Below are 25,208 nucleotides of genomic sequence, written 5' to 3'. Positions count from 1 at the left end.
ATAAAAGTGTCGCCCTGTAAGGTAAGAGTAAAACCATAGAAGAACATTTCCAGAGAGGCCCACTAGACTCCTAAGTCTGTCTAATAAAATCTGTTGATCTACTTTATCAAAAGCGGCACTAAGATCCATTAGCACCAGAACAGAAAGTTTCTGTGAGTCGTGGTTTATTCTAAGATCATTAACCATCTTTAAAAGTGCCGTCTCTGTACTATGGCTTTTCCTAAAACCAGACTGATATTTTTCTAAAAATTTTTGGCCATTTAAAAACTCATGCAGTTGAGTAGCGACACTTGTTTCTATAATTTAACTTAAAAATGGTAAGTTGGATACGGGTCCATAGTTATCCAGATTTTTTGGATCTAATTGACTCTTCTTCAGAAGGGGCCTCACCACCGCTGTCTTACAGTCAGAGGGGAAGACCCCCGTCTGAAGAGAGCAGTTTACTATATTTAAAAGCTCTGACTCAAAGAATCCTTAAAATGTTTTAAAGAGTGAAGTGGGAATGGGATCTAAAAGGCAGGTTGTAATGTTTACTTGGGATACAACTCGACCAAGCATCTCCGCATCAACCAGAGGCCTGTTGCACAAAAGTAGAATCAGCTGAGCTCAATAAAGCCAAAACATGTGCGTCCAGGCTTAATTGGTTGCACAAAGACCAAACCAGGATGAGCGGACATGGATTCATTAAGCCAGGTGAAACCAATCCTGGATAGGTGCGCGCTCACGGCTCACTCAAATAGACCCCGCCACAGATCACAGATTAACTGATTTACAATGGCAACTAGAGCCACGTACTTTTCCCCGTCGAAGCACAAATCCTCATTGAGGCATACGAGGAGGTAAAAGATATAAATAAGAAGAAAGGCAACACCGCCACAGTGATAAAGCAAAGAGAAAAGGCGTGGCAAAGTATTGCAGACCGCCTGAATGCGAAAGTAGTACACAATTACACACTCACCGCTCCGCTGAAACATCACAATTACAGATCAAATATTTAATTCACATCTCCAAAAACGCAGTTGTATTATAATTATGAAACGGTTAAATTTTATATTAAGCTATGATATATTATCATTAAAGCCTCACATTATTATTTTATGTTTCTACTCTCAGTACGGTTTAATCTTAGCCGTTGGACTCTGATTATTATGTTGTCCACTGGTTCTTTTTGTGTTTCCCCTGCTTTTATTAATGTAAAGCAGCTTTGACAGAATGAAACAATTGTGAAAAGTGCGATGTAAATAAAATGTTCTTGAATTCATAGATGAGCCATAATAATAATCACTTTAATTTATATAGTGCCTTTCAAAGGACCCAAGGTCCGTTGCTCACTGCACTGCAAAAATGTCTTTCTTATTTAGTATTTTTGTCTTGTTTTCAGTCAAAAAAAATATCTAAAAAAAATCTTAAATATTTCATAGAGCAAAATAACCTAGGAAAATAAGCAAAAAACTCTGCCAGTGAAACAAAATGACTTTGCTAAAAGTAAGTGTCTATGGAAAAAGTAAACTTATTTCAAGACAATTTTCCTTATTATATTGACAGATATTTAAATTCTTTTGCTTGTTTTAAGCACACATTTACTTGAAGTTTATATTTTTGGTCTAAACCTATACTTATTTTGCTAGGTCATTTAGAAAATCAAGAAAATACATCCTTAGTGTTTTTGTTTTTATATTTCTACTGAATACAATACAAAAATACCAAGTCATTTTTGTCAGTGTGACTCCATTAAATGTTCTTGTGATAAAGAATGTGTGTGTGTGTGTGTGTGTGTGATGAAGATTAAACATGAACGGGCCAAAACGGACATGGCAGCAGGTCAAAATCAAATACAAGAACATCCTGCAGAATGGTATGGTCCCTTACTAATATTTAACGAAGCACAAGCATATTTTGTACCCAGAAGGTGCCTGCTCACACATTGTCTGTACTGTTTTAGCAGTGAAAATACCCACAGACAAGGCACGGGTGGTGGGTCACCAAAGGCTGACCTTTCCCCAGCAGAGGACATGGCCTTGGAGCTAAATAAAGGCAGGCCCGTCTTTGAGGGGATCCCTGGGGGGAAAGAGACGAGCAGAGGTTCCTCCCAAGATGCCACCCGCTTCATTCAAGGTATGTCCTTCCATCTCTACATGGAATACAACCACATTCATATTGAATCAAATTGGACTGTCTGACTTTGGTTTACCCATTGCCTTGCAGTGTCTGGCAGCACTGTGTTCCTGTTAGAGCCACCAGCACAAGCACCAGACTATGCTGATCCAGTGAGTACTCCATCAAAGGCATGCTGTAGGCCTGGCATGTCTTGTCTACTAGCTTCATGTGATAGGGTGAAAGCCCCAGTGCAGCAGCAACAGCACATGATGGAGACGATGAGGAGGAGGAGACCATCTCTCTGGATTCCAGAAGCCATGAGGTATCATGTTAAGACTGTGAAAGTACTATTCACTCTACAATGGTGAGGAGTCTGTCACGGTGCCTGGCAGTCTCCTCCCCCCTCCAGCTCTGCCCTGATGTTCCTGATTGCCACCAGCTGCCATCACTCTCCTCATCATCTTCTGTGGATTCAAAAGGAGATCCAACGCCACTACTCGACGCCAGTTTGTTACCCCTTATGGTGACTGTTCTGGTTCTAAGCCTCGTTACTGCTTTGTTCCAAGTCTCTGGATCTGACTAATTCTATGTTCCCTGTCTCAGGATCCTACCGCTCACGAGTGACGGCAGCACGGACCGTCCATTCTACGCCTCAGGAGAACGGAAACCCTTCAAGGCTTCAAGACCCTCCAGCCTCGCCACAGCCACGTCTAATCTGGACACTCTTCAAACCAGCCATCTTCACATCTGGAGTAAACAATAAATCCATTCTCATCATCCACTTACCTGTCTTCCTTCTGGGTTGCAGAATCTGGGTTCCTCATCCTTGTGAAATCATGACATAGTCCTCATCCAAATCAAAAAATCTAATTTCTTTAACAGGACCCAGATGCTATACAGTGGGAAAACCAGCCTGGCAACATAGTGCGTATTAATAAAAGGACACCACATCCTGCCAAATTCCAGCTGCGCTAATTGTATTGTGTTCACAGAGCTCACAAGCTATCAGAAAGTTGTATGGCAACCACAGGACGGTGGCATCTTTCTAAGGTATTTCTTATTTTCACAGCAATCAGTACAACCAAGTCATCGTTATAAGGCACCGGCCTCTTCTGCCCACCCCCCCAGCACCAGGTGTGGCCACTAGCCTATACGAAGGCCCAAAATTGTGTGATCCTTTCTGCTCTGACAATGGCATGCCCATTCTTTCAAGATGTGGTGGATGAAGAAGCACTTGTGCTGAGGAGAGCCTTCAGGCGAGAAGTGGTCTTCAGGGACCGGTTGGACACACTGGCCTTCCCTGATAACCATCTATATGAAAGATACAGGTTTTCTGCAGATGGCATCAGGTATCTATGCAGACTACTGGGTCCCAGGATTAAGCACCGCACTGCACGGAGCCATGCACTGAGTGTGGAGCAAATGGTTTGTGTGGCCTTGGACTTTTTTGCTAGTGGAGCCTTCCTGTACTCAGTGGGGGATGGAGAACAGCTGAACAAGGCCACAATTTGCCGCACAACAAGGAGTGTGTGTCTGGCTATCAAAGCATTAGCAGATGTCTTCATCTCCTTCCCTGGCCACAGAAGACTCTGTGACATGAAAGAGGAGTTCTATTGGATTGCAGGTAAGAGGATCTACAAATTACAGGACAACTGTTAACACATAGTAGGATACTCATTACTCTGTGTGACAGGTTTCCCCAATGTCATTGGTGCAGTGGACCGCACACACATAAGGATAAAAGCCCCCTCAGGTGCCCATGAGGCCGATTTTGTGAATAGGAAATCCTTTCACAGCATTAATGTTCAGGTGAACATAACTTTTTGATATTGTCCATTGACAAACACTCTGCATTGCCAATGATGTGCATTGATCAGCAATGTTGTGGCAAAATGGCCTGGCACAGTCCATACTCCAGAATCTTTCGGGCCTCTGAAATCTATCAGTGCCTATCACAAGGTAAGCCACACAACCCCTATTTATAACCATCATGGCTGTGTCAAGAATATCACTGTGTTTATGAGGTAGTAATGAGATTTTGTGTTGACAGGTGAATTCTCTGGTGTGTTGCTGGGAGACAGGGGGTATGGCTGCCAGCCTTTTCTCCTGACACCTTTCACAGACCCCCAGGAAGCACAGCAGGCCTACAACCATGCCCATGCCAGGACCAGGGCCAGAGTTGAAATGACCTTTGGCCTCCTGAAGGCACGCTTTCACTGCCTTCACAAATTAAGGGTCAACCCTGTTAGGGCATGTGATATTACTGCGGCTTGTGCTATCCTCCCCAATGTTGCCTGCCTGAGGAAGGAGAGGGCCCCCAGAGTGCCACCAGCCATGGACTGGGACAATCCGGCCATCTTCCCTGATGACGACAGTGGTCGGCTGCTGAGGGACCAATATGTGTTGAGTTATTTTAGTTAGTATGTGTGCTTTCAATTTAGGTAAAAAATGTCCTGCTGTGGCAGAGGAAATGAGTTTTTTTTGGTCTGTTTTTTTGTACGAATTTGGCCTCTTATGATGTTTGTGCGGTATACTGTGTGTAATACAAGGCTGCAGGGAGGCTACTGCATCCATTCATTTGTCTGTTCAGTTTATGTGCATGGATTTGTCCTGCATTTCTTTTAGTGTGCAGACATGCAGGGTGTGTTATATACAGACCTTTGAATGTGTACGTATCATTTTGTATAATATGCTTTGATTCTGTGCTTTCCATCTTGTAGAGTCACTTTGACTTCAGTTTCGAAAGGAGCTGATGGTTTACCTGCTTTGTTTTGTCCTTATTCAATAAAGGAACATAATGTTACACATTGTGTTTTTATATTTATATGGAATGTGTACTTGTTTATATGACAAGAGTACTAGGGCCCCACTGAGGAAAAAGGATAAAGTCATAAATTTATGAGGCTGGTTCTTTCTGCAGAAAAGCAACATATTCGTTTTACAGTTTTGATAGTTATGACAATGTGATACTTCATATTCTGGCACATCAGCATGTCTTCGTTTATGAAACCATACTGAAGTACAATTTCACGAAATGCCCCACATCTGTCATTTTAACAACTGTCCTCCTTTAAAACAACTGGTTACAATATTATGACTTGTCTTTTTTTCCCCTCTGTGGCCCAATATTCTATCATTTTATATATAGCCTTATAGTCTATGGGAAACTGTAAATTATCTAATGATAGCAACATCATCTAAAACTCATTATTTATCCAAAATGATTGAAATTAATGATCACAAACGTTTAAATAATGACAGTGGGTCTAGTTATATGTGATAACAATGTATAGTGAGCAGTGACATAACTATTGGTTTCCATTTGTGGCGACTGCTGACTGACATTAGGGATGAGATTAAATAGATCCTGGAATTTAGCATGGTCTGGAGCAGGCTAGCTCCACAGAATAAATCTCTATGGTAATTTATACCATAACATATCCTCCTGCCCCCTATCCAGCTTTAGTGCAACCGGATTGGGGATTAATTGAGCCAAGAGCACCAAGATATCCTGGCTTAATCCCTTATCCTACTTTTGTGCAACAGGCCCCATGACAAAACTCCCCAGTGTTTCTTCTGGTAAAAACAATGCTGGTGGTCTGTTAAGATCAGTGTATTGCATGGATGAAATGTTTGATCTCATAGCATTGAGTTTACCCATGAAGTGGTCTGCGAAGTCCTCACATGCAGCATTAGATGATGGCATGGAGGACTTGTTGAAGTTTTTATTTAATAAAATATCAATGGTTTTAAAAAATTTTATTTTTATTTTCTGAAATGATTTTAGAAAACTAAGAGGTTCTGGCCCGTTTAACTGAGTTATTGTAGATTTTGAGTTGTTCTTTTCAAATGTCTTTATGAATTATCAATTTCGTCTTCCTGTATCTCCTCTCTGACCTCCTGCAGTTCTGCTTCAGACCCTTAATGTCATCAGTCTTCCATGGGATTTTAGGAGTGGCTCTTAATGTTTTTGTTTTGAATGGAGCCACTGCATCTATGGAAGACTGAAGTCTGTTATTAAAATGATCAACAATAAAATCACAGGGTGCAGGTAAAATCTGAGCAGGAGTTTGCTTAAAAATATCAATAAAACTTGCAGCCACTTCAGGAGTTAAATACCGCTTCCTCAGAGTTCTCACTGAGGCTTCCTGCTGGATTTCACTGGTGACATTAAAAAAACACACAATAATGGTCCGATATGACCAAGTCAACAACAGAGGACACCCCGTTGGACAGACCGTAGGTAATGACAAGGTCCAGGGTGTGTCGTCTGTTGTGAGTTGGCTGTGTGACATGCTGCTGAAAATCCATGCTACTCAGAAGATTTAAAAACTCACAGGCATAGATATCGTCTATCAACATGCAAATTAAAATCACCAGTTAATAAAATCCTATTGTACCTAAGATGAAGAGATGATAAAAATCCAGAAAATTATTCGATAAAACAGGAAGGAGGGGTTGGTGGTCTGTATACTGTGACAGTTAAAACAGGTGGGTCTCCAAAAAGAAAAGCATGATGCTCAAATGAACAATATTTACTAAGTAAAATATTTTCAGATGATATTGTTTTGTGAGCAATCGATGCTGTACCTCCACCTTTCTTTCCTCCCCTGATTGAAAATAAAAAGTTAAAATTAAGTGGAGAAGCCTCAGTGAGAATAGCTGGTGCATCAGTGGCAAGCCAGGTCTCAGTTAAAAACAAACAGGTTAAATCATGGTCTAAAATCAGATCATTAATGAGAAAAGACTTATTTAAAAGTGACCCGACATTTAAAAGAGCCATCTTCATGGTTGTGGGTACAATCTGATGTGTGCATGTCATGGGTTTTGTGACTGATGAGTGAATTGGTTGGAGACATCTAACATGCGAGGCACGTGGATATGACTGCAAATGATTTGAATGTCTATTGGTGATGCGGACTGGTAGATGATGCTCTATGGCAGAAAATGATGAGCCAGGGGTGTGGGTGTCCTGGTTCAACCGTCAGCTGGGAATAGTTTTGAAAGAACGGAGGGAGAGATCAATGTTCATGCTGAGAAGACGGGAACCACTATTGTTGGGGTGTAAACCGTCTGATTTGAAGAGATTTGGTCGGTTGTAAAAAGTTGTGAAATTATCAACGTATGGAATGCTTCTGAATGACAATATGTTTTTAACCAAATGTAAAGCTGATGGACGCGTGAGAACATGATGTCTCCATAACGGGGTGCAGGTAGTGGTCCAGATATGATGCAGTTTATGTTTAACTGTTAGATGGTGTGAATCAGATGGATGAAGTCAATTTTCAGAGTCTCTGATCGCTGCAGTTTCAGGTTGTTGGTGCCTGCATGTATGATAAAAGTCTCCGCAGAGGGGTGTTTCACAGAGAGTTGGTGGGCAGAGTTTTTAATGCCATTGACGACCGTTCCAGATAGTGAGTGTGTGTGGCACCTTCTGACCCGGACATCCCGGACAACGGAGTCTCCCACGATGAGCACGGGCTGCTGCATAGGTCCGGGTCTCCCAGCGGGTCTCCCCGCGACAGCAGCGGGGTGATGAGCAGCGGCCTCCGCTCCAGCGGGCTCAGGTGGAGAAATGGGAGCTCCATAGCGATGTTTCTGGGCAGACAGTATTCCAGCGTGAAAACCTGGTTTTGATGTGGAAAGTGGATCCCCTGAAGCCGCTGAAACGCAGGATGCAGCGCGCGAGCCCTGGGAAAGCTCGCCTGAGCGTCGGGCCACCGCCTCTTTCAGTAGACGACGACGGCGTTTCCCTCTCGTGGCGGGCGCCAGCGGAGGATCCAGGCGGCTGGGGCCAGTGCCGCGGCTCCCGGAAGAAGCGCGAGCCGGTCAGGTTCCAGCAAAGCGGGCCCCGAAGCAGCAGACGCCGTTGGACCTGTAGAGGTGGACATGGGAGTCGTCGCCTGGCTGAGACCAGCAGCAGAGCTGGATGCCTCGGTAGGAGCTCCGCCCGAGGTCGGTTCTGGTGGGCCCGCTCGGGTCGCTGACGCCGCGGTGAGGTCTTCAGCCAGCGGGGCAAAGTGGTTGGTCAGCGCTAGATTCCCCGAGCTGGCAGTTTCGGGTTCGGGTCCACAGATCCTCCGGCCGCGACGTGTCACCTCAGCCCACGACTGCTTGGGCGTAGAGCAGAGGGCTGGAGCCCTGGGCCCGGCCTCGGCCTGGTCTTCATGGAGGTCCTGTCGACTCCTGGCCTCCACTGCAGAGCTGGTGTTGGTGGTGCACGGAGCCCCGTCCATCCTGCGTTTCTTTCTCAACTCTCGTCACTTACACAATTGATAAACTCGAGGTCAGACATTCTGGAAAGGTTAATTAGTGGCTACTCCAGAGAAAACTCTGAAATGAAAAAAGCAGTGCAGGAGAACTCCATGCAAATCTCAGCTGTAAATGACTCCGTTGATGTCGTTTGCACTGAGATTAGTGACATGAAGAACAGAGTGGTCCACGCTGAGGCACAACTGGAGAAATATAAAACAATCGTGGAAACACAGGAAAAAAGGATCTCCCAGATGGAAAGCTACTCCCGCCGCTGGAAACTGAAACTTCGCGGTTTGGATGAGAAAGAAAATCAGAACGTGCGGCAAGAAGTGATCCAGATCTGTCAGTCTGTTCTACCGGAGGCGAAAGATAAATTCCCCGATGTTGTGGATACCGTACACAGACTCGGTCCGACGAGACCGAAAAACAACCTGTCATGGTTCAGCTGGCAGCTGCACCCTCCTCCTCCCCCTTTAATGTGTTCACCTGTTTCTCTCAGCTGTTTTCAGTTTGCTGGTTATGTGGTTAGGTATTTAAGTTTCTCTCCGTGTTGTTTTCAGTGTCGCAGAGTCCTGTTTGTTTGTACAACTGGATGTTTGACTTCCTTGAGAATTCTAGTAAACCTGTGACAGTCTACTTTGAGTTTCGAGTAATTCCTTCCTGCGTTTGCGTTCCTACGGTCACGAGTCGTAACATTACTCTGCGACCATGACCAACCCAGCAGGAGGTTCTCAGCTGAGGGACTTACCTGGATCATCGGCTGAAGGAGGCTCCACCGCCAGTGAGGAGCTGTTGGCTCTGGCTCAGGAGATGCGTGGGTTCATGTCCGGGATGCAACAGCTCCACGATCGTCTCTCCAGGCTGGAGCATGTTCCTTCACCTTCGACCCGCCAAACCAGACTGGGTCATCCCGAGCCGTTCGATGGAACAGCTGAAGACTGCCGGGCGTTCATCACCTCCTGTCGCCTCCACTTTGATTTCAACCCTGACGAGTTCCCCTCCGAGCAGAGCAAGGTTGCTTTTGCTTTGAGCTTTTTGACGGGTAGAGCCCAAACGATGGGGTTTGGCAGAGTGGGAGCGCGGAGCCGAGCTTTGCCGCTCTTTCCGAGCATTTTCAACCCAGCTCCTCACTGTGTTCGACCCTACGACACCCCAACGAGCAGCCGCATCTGAGCTTCTTCGGCTCCAGCAGGGACCGCGCAGCGCCTCAGACTACGCCGTGGAGTTCCGAACCCTGGCTGCCAGCACCCGCTGGGCGGATGAGGCACTAGTGGACGTGTTTCTCCAGGGTATCTCCAGCCTCCTTAAGGATGAGCTGGCGGCGAGGGAGATTCCTGAGGACCTAGAGGAGCTGATTGATCTGGCAGTCCGTATTGCTCGGAGGATGCGGGAACGGGGTCGTGAGCGATGCCGCAACACCAGCCCCCGTCCTCGCCCGCTTCCTCCTGTGAGTGATCCTCCGCTCCGTTCCAGCACTCCGCGCCAGGGCGTTCCTCCCTTCCCCGTAGCCCATGCAACTGGGTGCAGGACGTCTGTCTCCCGCTGAGTGGCGGCGCCATATGGGAGCTGGACTTTGTTTGTACTGTGGACGGTCAAGACATTTTGTGCGCGACTGCCCGGGAAACGACAGGGCTCATCAGCAAGGAGGGAACTGGTGAGCTGTATTTCATCTTTTTCTTCTCCCTCAAGGCCTTCAACCAAGGTCTTAATACCACTCTACGAGCTATGTGCTCAAAGAACCCAAACACCTGGTCATCTCATCTCCCCTGGGCAGAATATTTACAAAACTCTCTCATCAATACCACCGGTTTTTTCCTCTTTCCAAGCAGCTTACGGCTACCAACCGCCTCTCTTCCCACACCAGGAGCAGGCGGCCTCTGTTTCGGGTCCTGCTGCATTTGTGAGACGTTGTCTGCGTTTTTGGGAGGGCTTCCGACACCGGTTGCTGAGAAACCAAGAGAGGTTTACCGCTGTTGCAACCGTCGGATGACGGCTGCCCCTGACTACAAGTTGGGAGATCGTGTGTGGCTCTCTTCCACAGACATTCCTCTCAAGGGGGGCTCTAGGAAGCTGATGCCTCGCTACATTGGTCCTTACCCCATAGTTGGAATCATCAACCCTGTGGCAGTCAGGCTTGGTCTGCCCCGTACTCTCAGGGTTCATCCAGTGTTCCACGTCAGCCAACTCAAGCCTGCAAAGGACTCACCCCTTCAGCCTCCCCCCGTGCCCCCTCCTGCACCTCGTTCTGTGGATGGAGGCCCTGTCTACACCATTCGAGAACTCCTCGCCTCCAGGAGGGTTGGTCGAGGCGTCCAGTTTCTGGTGGACTGGGAGGGGTATGGCCCTGCTGATCGTCAGTGTGTGCCGGAGCGCCACGTCCTAGACCCAAGCTTGATTGCCCGTTTCCACCGTGACCACCCTGATCAGCCTCGTCGGGTACCGTCTGGGAGCCGGACTTTGTGAGGGGGGTTATGTCATGGTTCAGCTGGCAGCTGCACCCTCCTCCTCCCCCTTTAATGTGTTCACGTGTTTCTCTCAGCTGTTTTTAGTTTCCTGATTATGTGGCTAGGTATTTAAGTTTCTCTCCTTGTTGTTTTCAGTGTCGCAGAGTCCTGTTTGTTTGTACAACTGGATGTTTGACTTCCTTGAGAATTCTAGTAAACCTGTGACAGTCTACTTTGAGTTTCGAGTAATTCCTTCCTGCGTTTGGGTTCCTTCGGTCACGAGTCCCAACACAACCAACCGAGAGGGATCATCATTCAGTTTACTGCGAGGATTCACCCCGATGCTGTCTGGCGCGCCGCAAAGAAGTTTGCCTTTCTGAAAGAACACAACCTGAAAATGGCGGAGGATCTGTGTGCTGAAGACCGCGAACGGAGAAAACGACTGTGGCCGGCCATTGAGAAAGCCAGGAGGGAGAACAAGCTGCCGTTTTTTGTTGGAGGACGTGCCTTTGTTAATGGTAAAGAAATCCTGCCACCTTAACGAAGGCTGCAGATGTGAAAGCTGGAGTTGAACGTTTTTTGCTATTTTTCCCATTTGTCCAAAATGATACTGTTGCTCAAAATTTGATTTTATTTGAGCTCATAAGCTTATTGCATTCAAGCTGCTACTTTTTATTTTAATTCTTATTATTTTGCATTAATATTGTTTTTGGTACAACATTATATCTTGTTTCTGTTCCTAAGTGACCAAAAATCCTTAACTCAACTTCTTTTTTCTTCTTCTTTGGTCTAAATATCTTTTGTTTTTGTTCTTTTTTCCTCTTTCAATTTCATGTCTTTATCCATTATTTCTTTAAGTGCGAGAGGTTTAAGAAACAATGTTAAACGTAAAGCCATTTTTTTGTTTTGTAAGAAGTTTAATTCAGATTTTTGTTTTATCCAAGAGTCCCACTCAACTGAACAAGAAAAATCCTTCTGGAGGTCACAGTGGGGAAATGATGTGTGGATGTCACATGGTACAGAGCGAGCTGCTGGTGTCTGCATACTGAAAAACAGATAAAGATGGTCATTACATTTTTATAATACTTGAAGTAGCCCATTCCGTCTTTATTCTAGTCAACGTGTACGGGTTCAACACCCAATCAGAAAATAATCTTCTCTTCAATAGACTAGAAACACGTTTATTGCACTGGCTAAATACCCAAAGTCTTTTATAATATTTGGAGGGGATTTTAACACAGTTTTTGATGATTCTGTTGATAGATGGCCTCCTAGGAGTCTAGACTCTAACTCTCCTATAAAGTTGCTTGCACAAAAATTAGATTTAATTGATTCTTGGAGAGATTCTCATCCAAACCAAAGAGCTTATACATGGTGTAACAAATCACAGACCAGACACTCGCGCATTGATTTCTGGCTTACTTCTAAAGACTTAAAAAATGTTAAAACAGATATTCATGCCACACCGCTTTAAGACCATAAAACAATTCATCTAACTGTCCCTTTGTCGAGCTCCTCTGGCACTAAAGCTTCATACTGGAAGTTAAACAGCACCATTCTTGAGCATCTGGAGGTGATTTCTGAAACTCATCGCTTAATAAAACTTTATTGGAACAAAGCACTAGCTGTACACTCATCCTGTAATAATTGGGAACTTTTGAAATACGAACTTGGTAAATTTTTTAGCTCTGACTTAACAAAAAAAAAGAAGAGCTGATGAGACAGAGGTAATACAGAAGATTGCTCTTCTTACATCTAAACCAACAGAGGTCCTAGATGAAACGGATAAAACAGCTTAATAGAATTACAACACAAGTTAGATGACATTTATAAACGTAAAGCTGAAGGAGCGTTTATCCGATCTAGGAGAAGGTGGATTGAAAAAGGAGAGCAGAACTCTGCCTATTTTTTCAGGCTAGAGAAATACCAGTCTAATAGCAATTCTATTTCACAATTAAATATTAATGGGGTCATTTCTGATGATAGAAGTACCATAGCGAAATATTGTTCTGATTTTTGTAGTAAACTTTATTCTTTCAACTATTGTTCAACATCTGCCCTTACCTTTCTTAACACTGTCAATAATATTACTCAAGTGAGTGAAGCGGAAAGAGTCTGTTGTGATGATGTCATTTCTTTGAATGAGGTCACAGATGCTATAAAATATCTGAAAGTAAATAAATCTCCTGGAACAGACGGCCTTACTGCCGAGTTCTATAAACAGTTTTCTGACAACTAAGCCCCATTTTTACTAAAGGTTTTTGAAGAAAGCATTAACAAGGGTGCACTCCCACCCACGTTATCTCAAGGACTGATTACCTTGATCCCTAAACCGAGAAAGGATCCTCTTTCCTTAGATAACTGGCGACCAATCACCTTAATGAATTGTGATTATAAGATATTGGCTTTGATTCTTGCAAATAGAATAAAGCCTCTCTTAGATACAAGTTTTGATGAAAATCAGTCTGGATTTATGCAGAATCGTCATATTTAAAACAATATTAGATTAATTTTAGACATACTAGATTACTCAGAATTCGTACAGGATGACAGTCTCATTCTTTTTCTAGACTTTTATAAAGCCTTTGATTCTTTAGAACACAATTTTATTATTGCTGCTTTCATTAAATTTAGTTTTGGTCAATTGTTCTGCAATGCTGTCCAAACTTTATATGTCAATAGTAATAGTTCTATAAAACTCGCCAGCGGAACTTCTCCTAGATTCTTCTTGAAAGGTGGGGTAAGGCAGGGATGCCCCTTATCAGTGTATCTGTTTTCTTCTTTCTGTTCAACTCCTCAACCTACATACCAAACTCAGCCCATTAAAAGGTTTAATTGTGGCTGAAAGGGAAATATTCATAAGTCAACTAGCAGATGACACTGCTCTCTTTCTCCGAGACGCTTCACAAGTAGCTGTGGCGATTGATATTAGACTCACCCTTAATTTAAATAAATGTGAAATTCTGCCTGTTAAAAACTGTTCGCTTACATCTATCCAAAGTATTCCTGTAAAAACGTCTGTAACGTACCTTGGTATTCAAATCACTAAAGATATGCAATCCAGATGTACAAATTTCTCTCCAATATTAGATAAAACCCAAAAAAGCCTAAACCAATGGCTGCAAAGAGATCTATCTTTGAAAGGCAGAGTTCTGCTTACAAAAGCAGAAGGGATTTCTCGTTTAACGTCTCTACAGGTTAATAACACAGTCTGCAATGCAATTAATAGAATGTTGTATAACTTTCTATGGAAAAATAAAACCCACTATATCAGAAAATCAGTTATTTTAAATACCTCTGACAAAGGCGGTTTAAATTGTATTGATTTCACTGCCCTTAACAATACACTCAAGGTAATCTGGATTAAGAAATATCTCAATAACCCCACATCTATCTGGAACTTTATTCCACATTTTGTATTTTCAAAGTTAGGAGGCCTTAACTTCCTGCTATGCTGTAACTATAGTATTCCAAAAATCCCTTTGAAACTGTCAAATTTTCATCAACAGGTTCTCTTAGCCTGGGCTCTGATCTACAAACACAACTTTTCTCCACAGAGTTGTATTATTTGGAATAACTGTAATGTTGTCTATAAAAGGAAAACTCTGTTTTTAAGTAACTGGTTTAATAATGGTATAATTTTCCTCAATCAATTATTCAAAGAACCTGGATTATTATATAACTACTCAGATTTCACAATGCAGTATAAAATACCAATAACTCCCAAAGAATTTGCAGTAGTGTTTGATGCTGTTTGATGTCTGGGCTTTGCATGTTATTCAGGGGTTTCTACAGCGCTCATCCTCTGACTCTAAATCCTCCTGATGTGCTCAAATCCCCTCTGGGTAATTTCTGCTTCACTTCTGCTAAACAGTTGAACTCAAAAATCAACTCAAAAAATTTGTTTCAAGATAATTTAGTTTCTGTTCCATCGGCTACCTCTTATTGGGCTAATTTCACCTCGAACATTGAATGGAAAAAAGTCTGGTCTTTACCACAAAAATACTTCTTAACAAATAAAGTCAAAGAAATCTCTTTTAAACTTCTACACAGATTTTATCCAACAAAGCATTATTTAACTAAATTTAAGGCTGACAAACACCAACTGTACTTTTTGCCAGAAACAACCTGAAACCTGCTCTCATTTATTCTGGTCTTGTGAATTTACATACAGATTTTGGAAAAACTTTAACAAATTTATCACCGACTCTATTTTTGCTGATTTACAACTTTGTTATAAAAACCTACTATTTGGTTTTCATAGCTTTGATGTCAAAGATCAAGATGCTTTCTTTTGTATAAACATGTTATTATTTAGAGTACTGTTATGTCAGCAAAAGCAGAACAAACTGTCAACACCATTTGAACCTGAACCCTACACTGTCATCAGCTGAAAAGGTCCATCAGTATGGCTGGAGAAAGACGGGAAAAAGAATATGAGACATGTATCACACGTGAAGTTATGGATTGAGCCTGAACAGGACACTTCTATGCTTTATGATGGGGCTGAACCTATTACATCAATGCCTGATCCACCGCAGCAGCAGGAAGGTCGACCTCAGAGGGTCAAGAAAGCTCCGACACATCTGAAGGACTTTGTCACATAAACAAACAAAGCCACAAAAGGGGCAGAATAAACCCTGGCGTTGTTTAATGGAAGGGTAGTCCACCCCTCTCCATTTATAAAAAAAAAAAAAAAAATGTTTAAGCAGGTTGTTTTAAGTAGAATGTTCATTGTTCTAAATGGAAGTTAAGTGGTAAAGCATATTTCAAGTTAAGTACTAAAGATTGCATTTCGGATGTAAAACGGAAATTATTTTGTGAAGTCAAAGTCTTGAGACAAGTTGTGTTTATTGGGAGTATTTCATTTCATTTTACGACCGATGTTTACAAGTTTAGTATAAGAGGCTAACTCATTTTCTGTTACTGTTTGTAGCACAAGTCATCTGAGTAAAGGATGGGGCATGTAGTGGATGTAGTGGATAGCAACAGACGGGCTATTTGTGATGACGTCATCAAGGAGTTGTAGAAAGTACGAGAGAGAAATAAAAAGCATGGTGACTGCTATCCAGAGTCCAGTGAATCATTCAGAGTGAATTTAAAGGAGAAACACTACACGTGCATTAGCTAGAATTACATATTTCAGAAGATATGTTTTAACAAGAACAAACCGTAGACAAAACAGTTATTTTAAAATGTTTGACATTGTGATACACAAATCACAACCACACCATGGACCAAAAATAGTTTTTGAGTATTAAGCAAACTATATGATACATTTAGTACTTGAACCCGAGCCCAATTCAGGACAAAGTTATAACTTCTACAAAACTTCATATTAAGATAGCTTAAGTTGAACATTTTTAGTTTTTTACAATTAATTTAATTTGTCAATAAGGTCAAATGTTCTCCATAGCCGAAGGATTCATTGGACTGGGAGCTGCTCACGTGTCTTAAATATTGAAACCATGTAGTTAAATTACAATTTAAACTTACCTCAGCTCTTAGCTGGAACTCTTATTTTTCAAACGGACCGGTTCACTAAAAGAATATATGAGAACACGTTAGCATAAGGCAGCTAACTTAGCCCACATTTGCATTTATGAGGTTACTACATGAAATACAAGTTACGTGAAAACATTACGATTACCAAATCACAGAGCCTGCGGTGAAAAGTAGTAAAAAAAAAAAGGCAATTCCCACTGACTCGTATGTGCCTGTGGCAGCCGCTCTGCCAGAGATAGCGGTTAGCTAGTAGTAACGGTTAGCTAATTTAAAATGTGCGCCAACCAACTCAGAAAACGTAAAACTTAAAACTTTGCCCCAACACCTTATTTTAACCACATGCAATAATTCTGTAATGACATGATACTGCAAAACATACATAATTGTTTTGTTCAGAACAATATTCGAAGATAGAAAATTGTGGAGGACGTCATGAATACAAAGGATATACTACAAGGGACATCAAAAGAAGCAACAAATATTTAATACAGAGACGAAATTCATACAATAAAATAAAAAGGAAAATAATACGACTTACCTAGACGTATGTGAGTTATCAACTTGGGCTCGCTTCAGACCTCCACCATCTTGAAGACTTCTGTGGCTGAGTTCACGTTCATGGGCGTACGTTATGACGCCATCACGTCTCATTACTCATAAGTTTTGACACCAAGGTTTCATTTACTCAAAATGTTTTAGTCCAATAAAGATATAACTGTGGTCAAAGTTTAATCGGCTTATAGGTTTTAAGCTGACTCGACGTGGTTGTTATTTTTGAGTTCTGTGCTTATAAAACTTTTGAGCTCATGGGACTGTTCGGGTTCACAGTGCACTGTCCCTCTTTCCCACTCCCCTTATTATTTCTGTGACAACCTGTGTTGCTTTTTTTTTTTTTTTTGGCTAGTGGGCTGGCCACTGGTGGCCGTGGCGCTGGTGCTGGTGTGCTGAGAGATGTTTGTCAAGGTTAAAGTGTGCCGTGGCTCAAAAAAGGTTGAAAAACACTGATCTCAATTACACATGCGCTGAGCTCTAAGGAGGGGAAACAGATAAAGCACATTTGCAGCACGATCAGAAAACATTATTTGCAACATGTCTGTCTTTCCACAGTCTTCCCACATCATCTCTGGACCTGCAAAGTCTTTTCTCACGGATAACTAACACAGAGCGTCCTTCGATTAATTCTAGACACAAATAACACGCAAGTTCTCATGCTGATGCTGGTAGGACGCTAAGATAGTTGGTTTTCCCCCAAGAGTTTCACCTCCACCTTCCTGTGAAACAGAACGTGGACACTTCTGCAAACATGATTATATCACCTTTATAGCTAAGTAATGCATAAAAGCAAATATGACATAACTTATATACATTATTCCAACAACTACAGAGGAAGAAAAAAAACATTACCTGATTTTAAAATGGGACCTATCCAGGGTGGAACCTGCCTTCACACAAAAATGACTCAATCTTTTGATACCAAAAAGACCAAAAAATCAAATCTGATCAAAACTAAAATCCATCCATCATCTTTGCTTATTTGATCCTGAGTCCCAGGATTTACTGACAGAGTCATAAATAATTGTATTTGTTGCTACTGCCTTCATGAAAAGGCTGGAATTCATAGATGAAGCCACATTGCAGAGGAATCTTCAGAGTCTTAGTTGTCTTTGTCCAACATTCCTGTGTCCAGGAAAGAGGTGGTAATTTCTTGAAGGTGAAAACTCTGATAATCAGAAAACACTGAAATCAGAACAGTGATCTTTAATAAAGTCTTTCAAACTGAACATGAACAGTTACTTTAAACCCACAAACAATGAAAAATGAATCTTGTCCACTTGAGAAACTATTCAGTGAGTCTCTACTGTTTGAATGGATCTCCACCTGAAGGCTGATGCTCAACTAGACCCTCAGCAACCAAACCAGCAGATGCAGTTAGTTGTTGACTAAAGGAAGAGATTCTCTGACTCCTGTTTCTCTGCATCTAAATGTAACCCACTCCGTGCAGGATCCACACCTCTCTACCCCGAAGACTCTGCGTTGTGTTATTTGTAGTTGATTAGGGGTACCCAGTGAGGCAGGAGTCGGACACACGGTGATCAAGGTCGTGGCTCAGACCGTGCCGTTTATTTGGTATTGATGCTGACAATTCCACCTTCCAAACCATAAACGAACACTCAGTCTCAGTTGGTCATTTACAAAACTGTAGATGCAAATTTAAAATAAGGAATTAAACAGAACTAAAAAAAAAAACTAAGTGCTGTGTTTCATTAGCTGCTAAACATAGAAATAAAGTGCATAGCTAACTACATAGCTTACAATAAAAAGCTGACAAGCTCATATTAAACAATGAAATAAACTCCAAAAAAACCCTTTCAGGTGGCAACTGAACATCTCAACACAAATATATTTTTGCATAAACCTCATAACAATTGCTTATGGTCAAGTTATTTAACTAAGATGCAGAGGGTGCAATCTAGAGTGCTTACCTTCCAAACCATAAACGAACACTGAGGGAATTCGCGCCACACAGAGTAGTCAAGAACTCTAAATACGGTGTCCCGCGAGGGATAAAATAGAAAACAAACCTGAACCCAGAGAGCTCATGCGCCACAATAGCACCACCTGCTGACTCATTTAGGCTACTGCTTTACATAAACATCCAAAAAGCTTCTCTTTTCTTCAGTAGATCCATGTCAGTCCAACTGTTTGAACAGTTTCAAGCTGTTTCAGCTCCAAGAAATCCAAACCTCAGTCAGAAATCTGAATTATTTAGAGACAAAATAATCAAACAGATCAAACTTTCATGTTTCATCTTCTCTGGTAAATGGTTTATATTTATATAACTTTTCTGTACTTTGCTTTAAGGTCCAAAATGCTTTGAAGCTTTTTTTTCTCCAATGGAGAACTCTGTTCTGTGCTGAAGAAGGACTTCATGGAGCTGCTGGTTCATCTCTACAGCTGCTGCTCTCCTGAAGGTTTCTGTTCATTCCAGAGACTCCTCATCCTCAGAGAGGAAGAGTCACACTATGGATCTCTGTCTCTGTTTAAATGTGTTGCTTCTCACTAAGTAGTCTTTCTGTGTTGTTCCATCCATGTTTTTACCAGAGTTGTTCATCTTTAACTCTCCCATCTGAACTTAACTATCTCTCCACCAACGACATCCCTGAGCTTCAGAAAGAAGCATTTTTCTAAATGTTCCAGAGTCTCTGTCCTGGACTTTTAGGTACTGATCCTTCCAGAATGTGAATGTGGATTTGAGCTTCTTCATGGTCTACATCTGCAGTTTTCATTGAATCAGCTTCTCTAGTTTCAGAAACACAAACTGCTCTGGTTCAGAGAAATGTTCTGTTCAGACAGAATGGGATTGAAAACCAAAGTGTGGTTTTCTCAGAGGAGCAGAGATCTTTCTGCTTCTGTTTGACTGCATGAAAGCAGCAGAGACCAGAAGTGAGACAGAAACTCTGAGAGTGGAAGTGAGCTCTGAATGCTGAATGTGTCTGTGTTTGGACTCCCAGCAGAACTGTGCTGCTCTCTCATGTTCCTGTGGTTTCAGGAGGAGCAGAAGAAAACAGACTGATGGACTTCAGGATAACTGAACACGTGCACAACTCTACATTTCCTCTTTCATGCTGTCACTTCCTGCATGAATCTTTCATCTAATAACTGCAGGAATATTTGTCATTTTCTTCTCTCATTTCACACAGCAGTTCACCAAGTTCCTCCACTGCAGACAGAGACAGTCATGTTGATCTGAACATTAGAGAAACTCATCATGGAGCTGAAATATGATCCTGATTCACTCAGATGACACTTTAACAGCACACAGGTTTTTGTAACACACTTTCTCACTGTGTGGGTCGAGCTATTACTACTTCATCTTTGGGTCTGGAACTGGACTGTTTTTAACGGGTAAGAAGAACCATTTCTGCTCCTTCAGCTGTTTGATTGTAGAAAATGTGTTTCAAGTCAGTTTCTGCTGCTTCAGCTTCACATGTTAGTTTGTTCATCATTAGCAGAGAATTCATCAAGCAGCCATTGTTCCAGAAGAAAAGCTGAATCATTTCTGCAAACATGTTGAAATCTCACTGAACAACTAAACTGATTCTTGATTTCTGCAAATCTGAGTGATGTTGCAAATATTTAGAGTTTGATGGTCTCACTGATTCTGGAACATCTGCTGGTTTCTGAGAACAAGATCAGATCTGAGCTTCAACTGAATTGAACTGAAGTTTGGAAACAAAACGGAGGAAAATGATCATGTTGAAGTAAATCAAGATTCACAAAAAGTTGTATAAATTGATCTTGACTTTTAACTTGTTTAAACTAAATTGAAATGATAAATTATACATAAATTTGAAAAATACAAAGCACTTTGCACAATTTAAGTTCGAGTGTTTACTAAAGTAATAATCATTTAAAAATTGATTTTTCAGATTAATTAATGATCATAACATTTTATTAGCGTTTCTTTGTGAAATATTTAGAATCTAAAATGTCTGACAATCAAGAAAGTCTTTAATGTGAGATGAAACGGCTTATTTGACAAACTTGATATGTTTTTTGGTCTCTTTTTTCTTTCTTGAATGTTTTCAAAAATGTGAGGTTAGGTTATAAGCTGTTTCATAGATTCAAAGTAAAATAAAATAAAAATTTAGACCAGCAAACCAAAAGAAGATCATTTGTTTTTTTTAATAAAATGACTAAAGTTCTGGATGATATGTAAGGGTTAATGGCCGACAAAGTATGCAGTATCACTTTTAAACCCACGCTGTGGAAGCCTAAACCGTCCGACGTGAAACGGAGGATAGTTGCTTCCGCGAAGTGCGTTAAAAAGTAATAATGCACACTTTGAAGGCCATTAACCCGCTTATACCATGGTCACAAAAGAAATAAAGAGTAACCAATTTTTAGTCCTTAATTCTTGTTTTTTTTTATTCCAACTTGGATCACTTTTCTCACAAAAAGCGAAGTATTTATAAATAGTTTGCGTCGCCCAGCACCACCGCTGCAGTCAAGATTTGATATATATATGCTGATCTTTCCAATGGGCTGAATAAAGCATTAGTTCAGAGAGAAAGTTCACCCCTTAACGCTTGTTTTTGTCCAAATGATGAAGCAAAAGGTGGATTTAAAGAAGCCGGCACAGTGATAAAAAACATTTAAGCTAGATGACCGGAACTTCTTTTTTCACCGTGCGGTTATCAGGTTTTAACGCACATCCAGCAGCCAATCAGAATCAAGTATTCACCCGGACCATGGTATGAAAAAGATTTTTTTAAATGTTAAAAAATATAAAAATGTTATCATAGAGTGACAAGTAAATCGATTAACAAACTTCAAATTCAGCATTTTTAATATTTTCAATCACAGATTTAATGTTTAATTTCCAAATTTCTAAAGATCTTTTTCTTCCAAATGAGTTAGTCTGAGTGTAGAAATGATTTGCAGCCGTCGTGTCTCCTGATGACGGTTTGATGTGAAGCTGAATCCAGTGAGTGAAGTGAACTTTGTGCTGCATTGATGAGGAGTTTAGTGATCAGAGTTCATGGAGTTTCCAGGATCAGACTGAATGCACTTCTGGAAGCTGCTGTTGACTGTGTGAGTGTGTGTCTGTGCTGCTTGTTGCTGCTGTCAAACTTCAGATGAGTCCGTAGTGAAGCCCGTGGTGAGCGTGTACCCAGCAGCATCCAGAGTCCATGTGGAGGGGAGCAGCTCCCTGCTGTGTCTGGCCTCAGCCATGTTTCCTCCTGTGGTCCAGTTCTCCTGGAAAAGACAGAAGAACAACGGACCACTGGAGGACCTGACCTCTGAAGAGCAGCTGGATCTCAGAGAGTCGGGACGCAGCGCCTCCATCCTGCTGCTCCATCAGCAAGAGGACAGCTCCTATAAATACATCTGCTCCGTCAAACATGAGGGGGGCACAGTGGAGGCCCAAACACAACAAGGTAATGAAGGCTTGGTGACTGTGTTCAACACAGATTCAGCTTCATGCTGACTCTTTCTGACTCTTTCTCTGTTTCAGAGGTTCCTGCACTTCCAGCTGCAGGTTCCACAGCAGCTCCAACATCCCATCCAGCAGCTCCAACATCCCATCCAGCAGCTCCAACATCCCATCCAGCATCTTCCAGCATTCTAGCAGAAGGAACAGCCTCTGTTCCTCCTCTGGACCTGGTGGAGCTGTCCTTCCAGTCTGAGTGCAGGGTGAAGCTGCTCTGCCTGCTGTACTCAGTGCTGATAGTGAAGAGTCTGGTGTACTGCTGTGGACTCTCTCTGCTGATGATCCTCAGAAACAAGGGAGCATCCACCAACTCCAGACATGCTGAATGACTGTTTTCTGCTGGTCTTTTTTCTCCATCAAATCTCCTCCTTTCATCTCATTCATCACTTTGATCACAGTTCTCAAATGTTCTTCATGACTTGCTGTAGATCCTTCATCAAACTGTGTCAGCTGTGTTGTAGAGATAGAACTTTGCAGTTTTCTGATTTTTCATTTACATTTTCTGTTTATACACATTGATCCATATTCTTACATTTTATTTGCAACAATATTCTCAATAAACTTAAAAACAATTTTCTTGTTTTCAGACATTTAACTGTAAGTTTGTGATTCTTTCAAGAACATCAACAAATCAAAAGTTTCCATGCAGCAGAATAAAGACAGAGAGCAGAGAGGAGGGAGGTTGATGAGTGAACAGCAGCAGATATGAATCTGCTCTCAGTGGTTTGGATTACAGGAAATGCTGCTGACAGACAATCAAACTGCCTGCAGATGTGTGTGTTTGTGCTCTGCAGCCTTCACACCCTGAACTCTGGCTACACAATTAAAAACAAACACAAAGGAAATACACAAACATCATTTTTGTTTTTCTGATTCTGACAAATATTCTCCTGTTTTCTGTTTTAGAAATTGGTTTCAGTAATTATAGAATCACAAATCCCAAAATATGTGTATTCATATTTATTTCTTCATGAGGATTCTGAATTCAGAGCTTTAAATGAATCATCACTTCCATTGTCTCTAATCATGGGTAGAGGAGAGAGGGTAAAGAGGGGAAGATGGAGAGGATAAAAACAAAATCACGAGCCAGAAGAAAGAAAATCTAAAAATAAACAACTAAAGTTGTTTGAAACTTAACATTATTAATGCTGTTCTTAAGAGGACTGAGGCGTTGTTCTAAGGTTCACCACTAGAGGGCGCCCTCGTTGTTTGAGTACATCCAATAATAAATTGTAAACAGAAGTAAACAGAGCAGCAAACACAATATTTTAAAGAGCGGTTTGGGTTTCTAAGCTTAAGTGTGCGTCCATGAGAGCAGTGAGACCATTTTTGTGTTTGTTTAGAGTAAAATCTGTGTGTTTGGTGTGGACATTTTCTGCTTAGTTAACAAGGGGTAATATCAGGTAAAAGTACAGAATTAGAATTTTACAAACCAACCTTTTATTCAAACAAAAAAAACAGTTTTGTTTTTTACAACATGTGAAGTTCCTGAAACAAAAAGTTTCACTCAAACATCTTATTATTTTGTCCTAATGAGGACATTGAAAACATCAGAGAGAAATCTTCAGTAGATCAATGAGAACCAAAGAAAAAACTGGAATCTTGTCTTTGTGACGATCAGGTCAAAAGTTTTCACTCAAAGATCTCCTGAAATGTTTCTATTGGAGGAAAACAGACTTCATGGTTTAGAATCTTCCATTAAAAGTAACTGAAATATCTCTGAAACCATTACTTTAATTTACAGCAGCTGGAGAGCGCCCCCACATGGCTGTTTAGGAACTTCCCTGTGTTAACAGATGAGAATCATTGATATTTTTCTCTAGACATAAACAGTGTAGAAAACATTTCAAGCAGCTTCCAGCATCAACATGAGTTCATCATGGATCACAGAGATTCATCAAGAAACAGAACATGAATTGATACTTGTGTATTTTCTCCACAGCTGTTAAACAGCAGATAACAGTGTGTGTTTGTGAGTTCAGCATCAAGCTGAGTGTGTTTGTGGAACATGAATGTGTTGGAGTGTTTGTGCATCATGTGACCCAGATTCTCTTCATCTGCTGTCAGATTCAAATCAGGAAGATGAAACCACACAGCAGCTTCAGCTGAGCTGTCCGTCTGCAGCAGCAGTCTTCTCTGTGAGCTGCAGGGGCTGATGGGAGCTTGGAGGAGGAGTCCCAAAGAACGTGGTCCTGCTCTCATCTCACAGCTCTCAGGTCCTTCTTTGTCCTCAGCTGCATCAGAACACCACTTCTCCTCAGGTTGAGCAGAGGAAACCCGGCTGAACAAAATGCTTTTCCTCCCAGCTGCTGCTCTGTGCTGTCTGTGTTCAGGTGAGTGTTTGCAGCCAATCAGGAGCCAACCAGGTCTACCTGGAACAAACACTGTCATCCTGACCTTCACCTGTCTGTCTGTCTGTGTCTCTGCAGCACTGGTTGCCATGGCAGCAGAGCTGATTCAGGAGGATTTAACATTGACCAGGAGAGTTGGTGAAAGAGTTTCTTTCAGCTGTGGAGGAATTCAGAAGTGTTTTTATGAATACATATACTGGTACCAGAAGAAAGAAAATGAAACATTCAGACTGATTCTTGTGTTTGATGAAAGAGATGGTGAAATAAGGAAAGGTTATGGTCATCCTCAACAAGATGATTTCACAGCTAAAAAAACCCAGAGTGGATGTGAATTGAAGATCAATCAAGTCAAAGTGGATCATTCAGCCTCCTACTACTGCAGCTGCGAGAAGGTAGATCTCCACAGTGAGAAATGATCCCTGCAGGCTGAACAAAAACCTGCAGATGAACAGATGTTAGTGTTTGTGACAGAAAGAGAGCAGGAAACCACAGCCAGGTTCACATGTTTCACCTCCATCTCACACAGACTCACAAACTGTGTAAAACATTAAAAGTAAAAGC

The 25,208-nt window shown here is 41.7% G+C and overlaps 1 protein-coding gene and 1 long non-coding RNA gene across 2 annotated transcripts; both read left to right on the top strand.

Annotated features, from left to right (window-relative positions):
• Nucleotides 1–1,848: 1,848 nt before the first annotated feature.
• On the top strand, nucleotides 1,849–2,650 carry LOC144986709 (uncharacterized). Its single transcript, XR_013650562.1, has 3 exons — nucleotides 1,849–2,115; nucleotides 2,206–2,267; nucleotides 2,333–2,650. It is a non-coding gene; the product is annotated as an uncharacterized LOC144986709 (long non-coding RNA).
• Nucleotides 2,651–21,900: 19,250 nt separating this feature from the next.
• On the top strand, nucleotides 21,901–22,825 carry LOC144986708 (uncharacterized; the record flags this gene model as incomplete). Its single annotated transcript, XM_078934480.1, has 2 exons — nucleotides 21,901–22,243; nucleotides 22,396–22,825. Coding segments are annotated over 2 exons (573 nt in total), but the record flags the coding sequence as incomplete, so codon positions are not given.
• Nucleotides 22,826–25,208: the final 2,383 nt, after the last annotated feature.

Source organism: Oryzias latipes, chromosome 17 (genome assembly GCF_053564925.1).
Source record: "Oryzias latipes strain Hd-rR chromosome 17, Olatipes_Hd-rR_3.1".
Classification (NCBI taxonomy): domain Eukaryota; kingdom Metazoa; phylum Chordata; class Actinopteri; order Beloniformes; family Adrianichthyidae; genus Oryzias; species Oryzias latipes.
The sequence above is the reverse complement of the archived record's forward strand: the minus strand, read 5'-3'. Positions and strand labels throughout refer to the sequence as shown.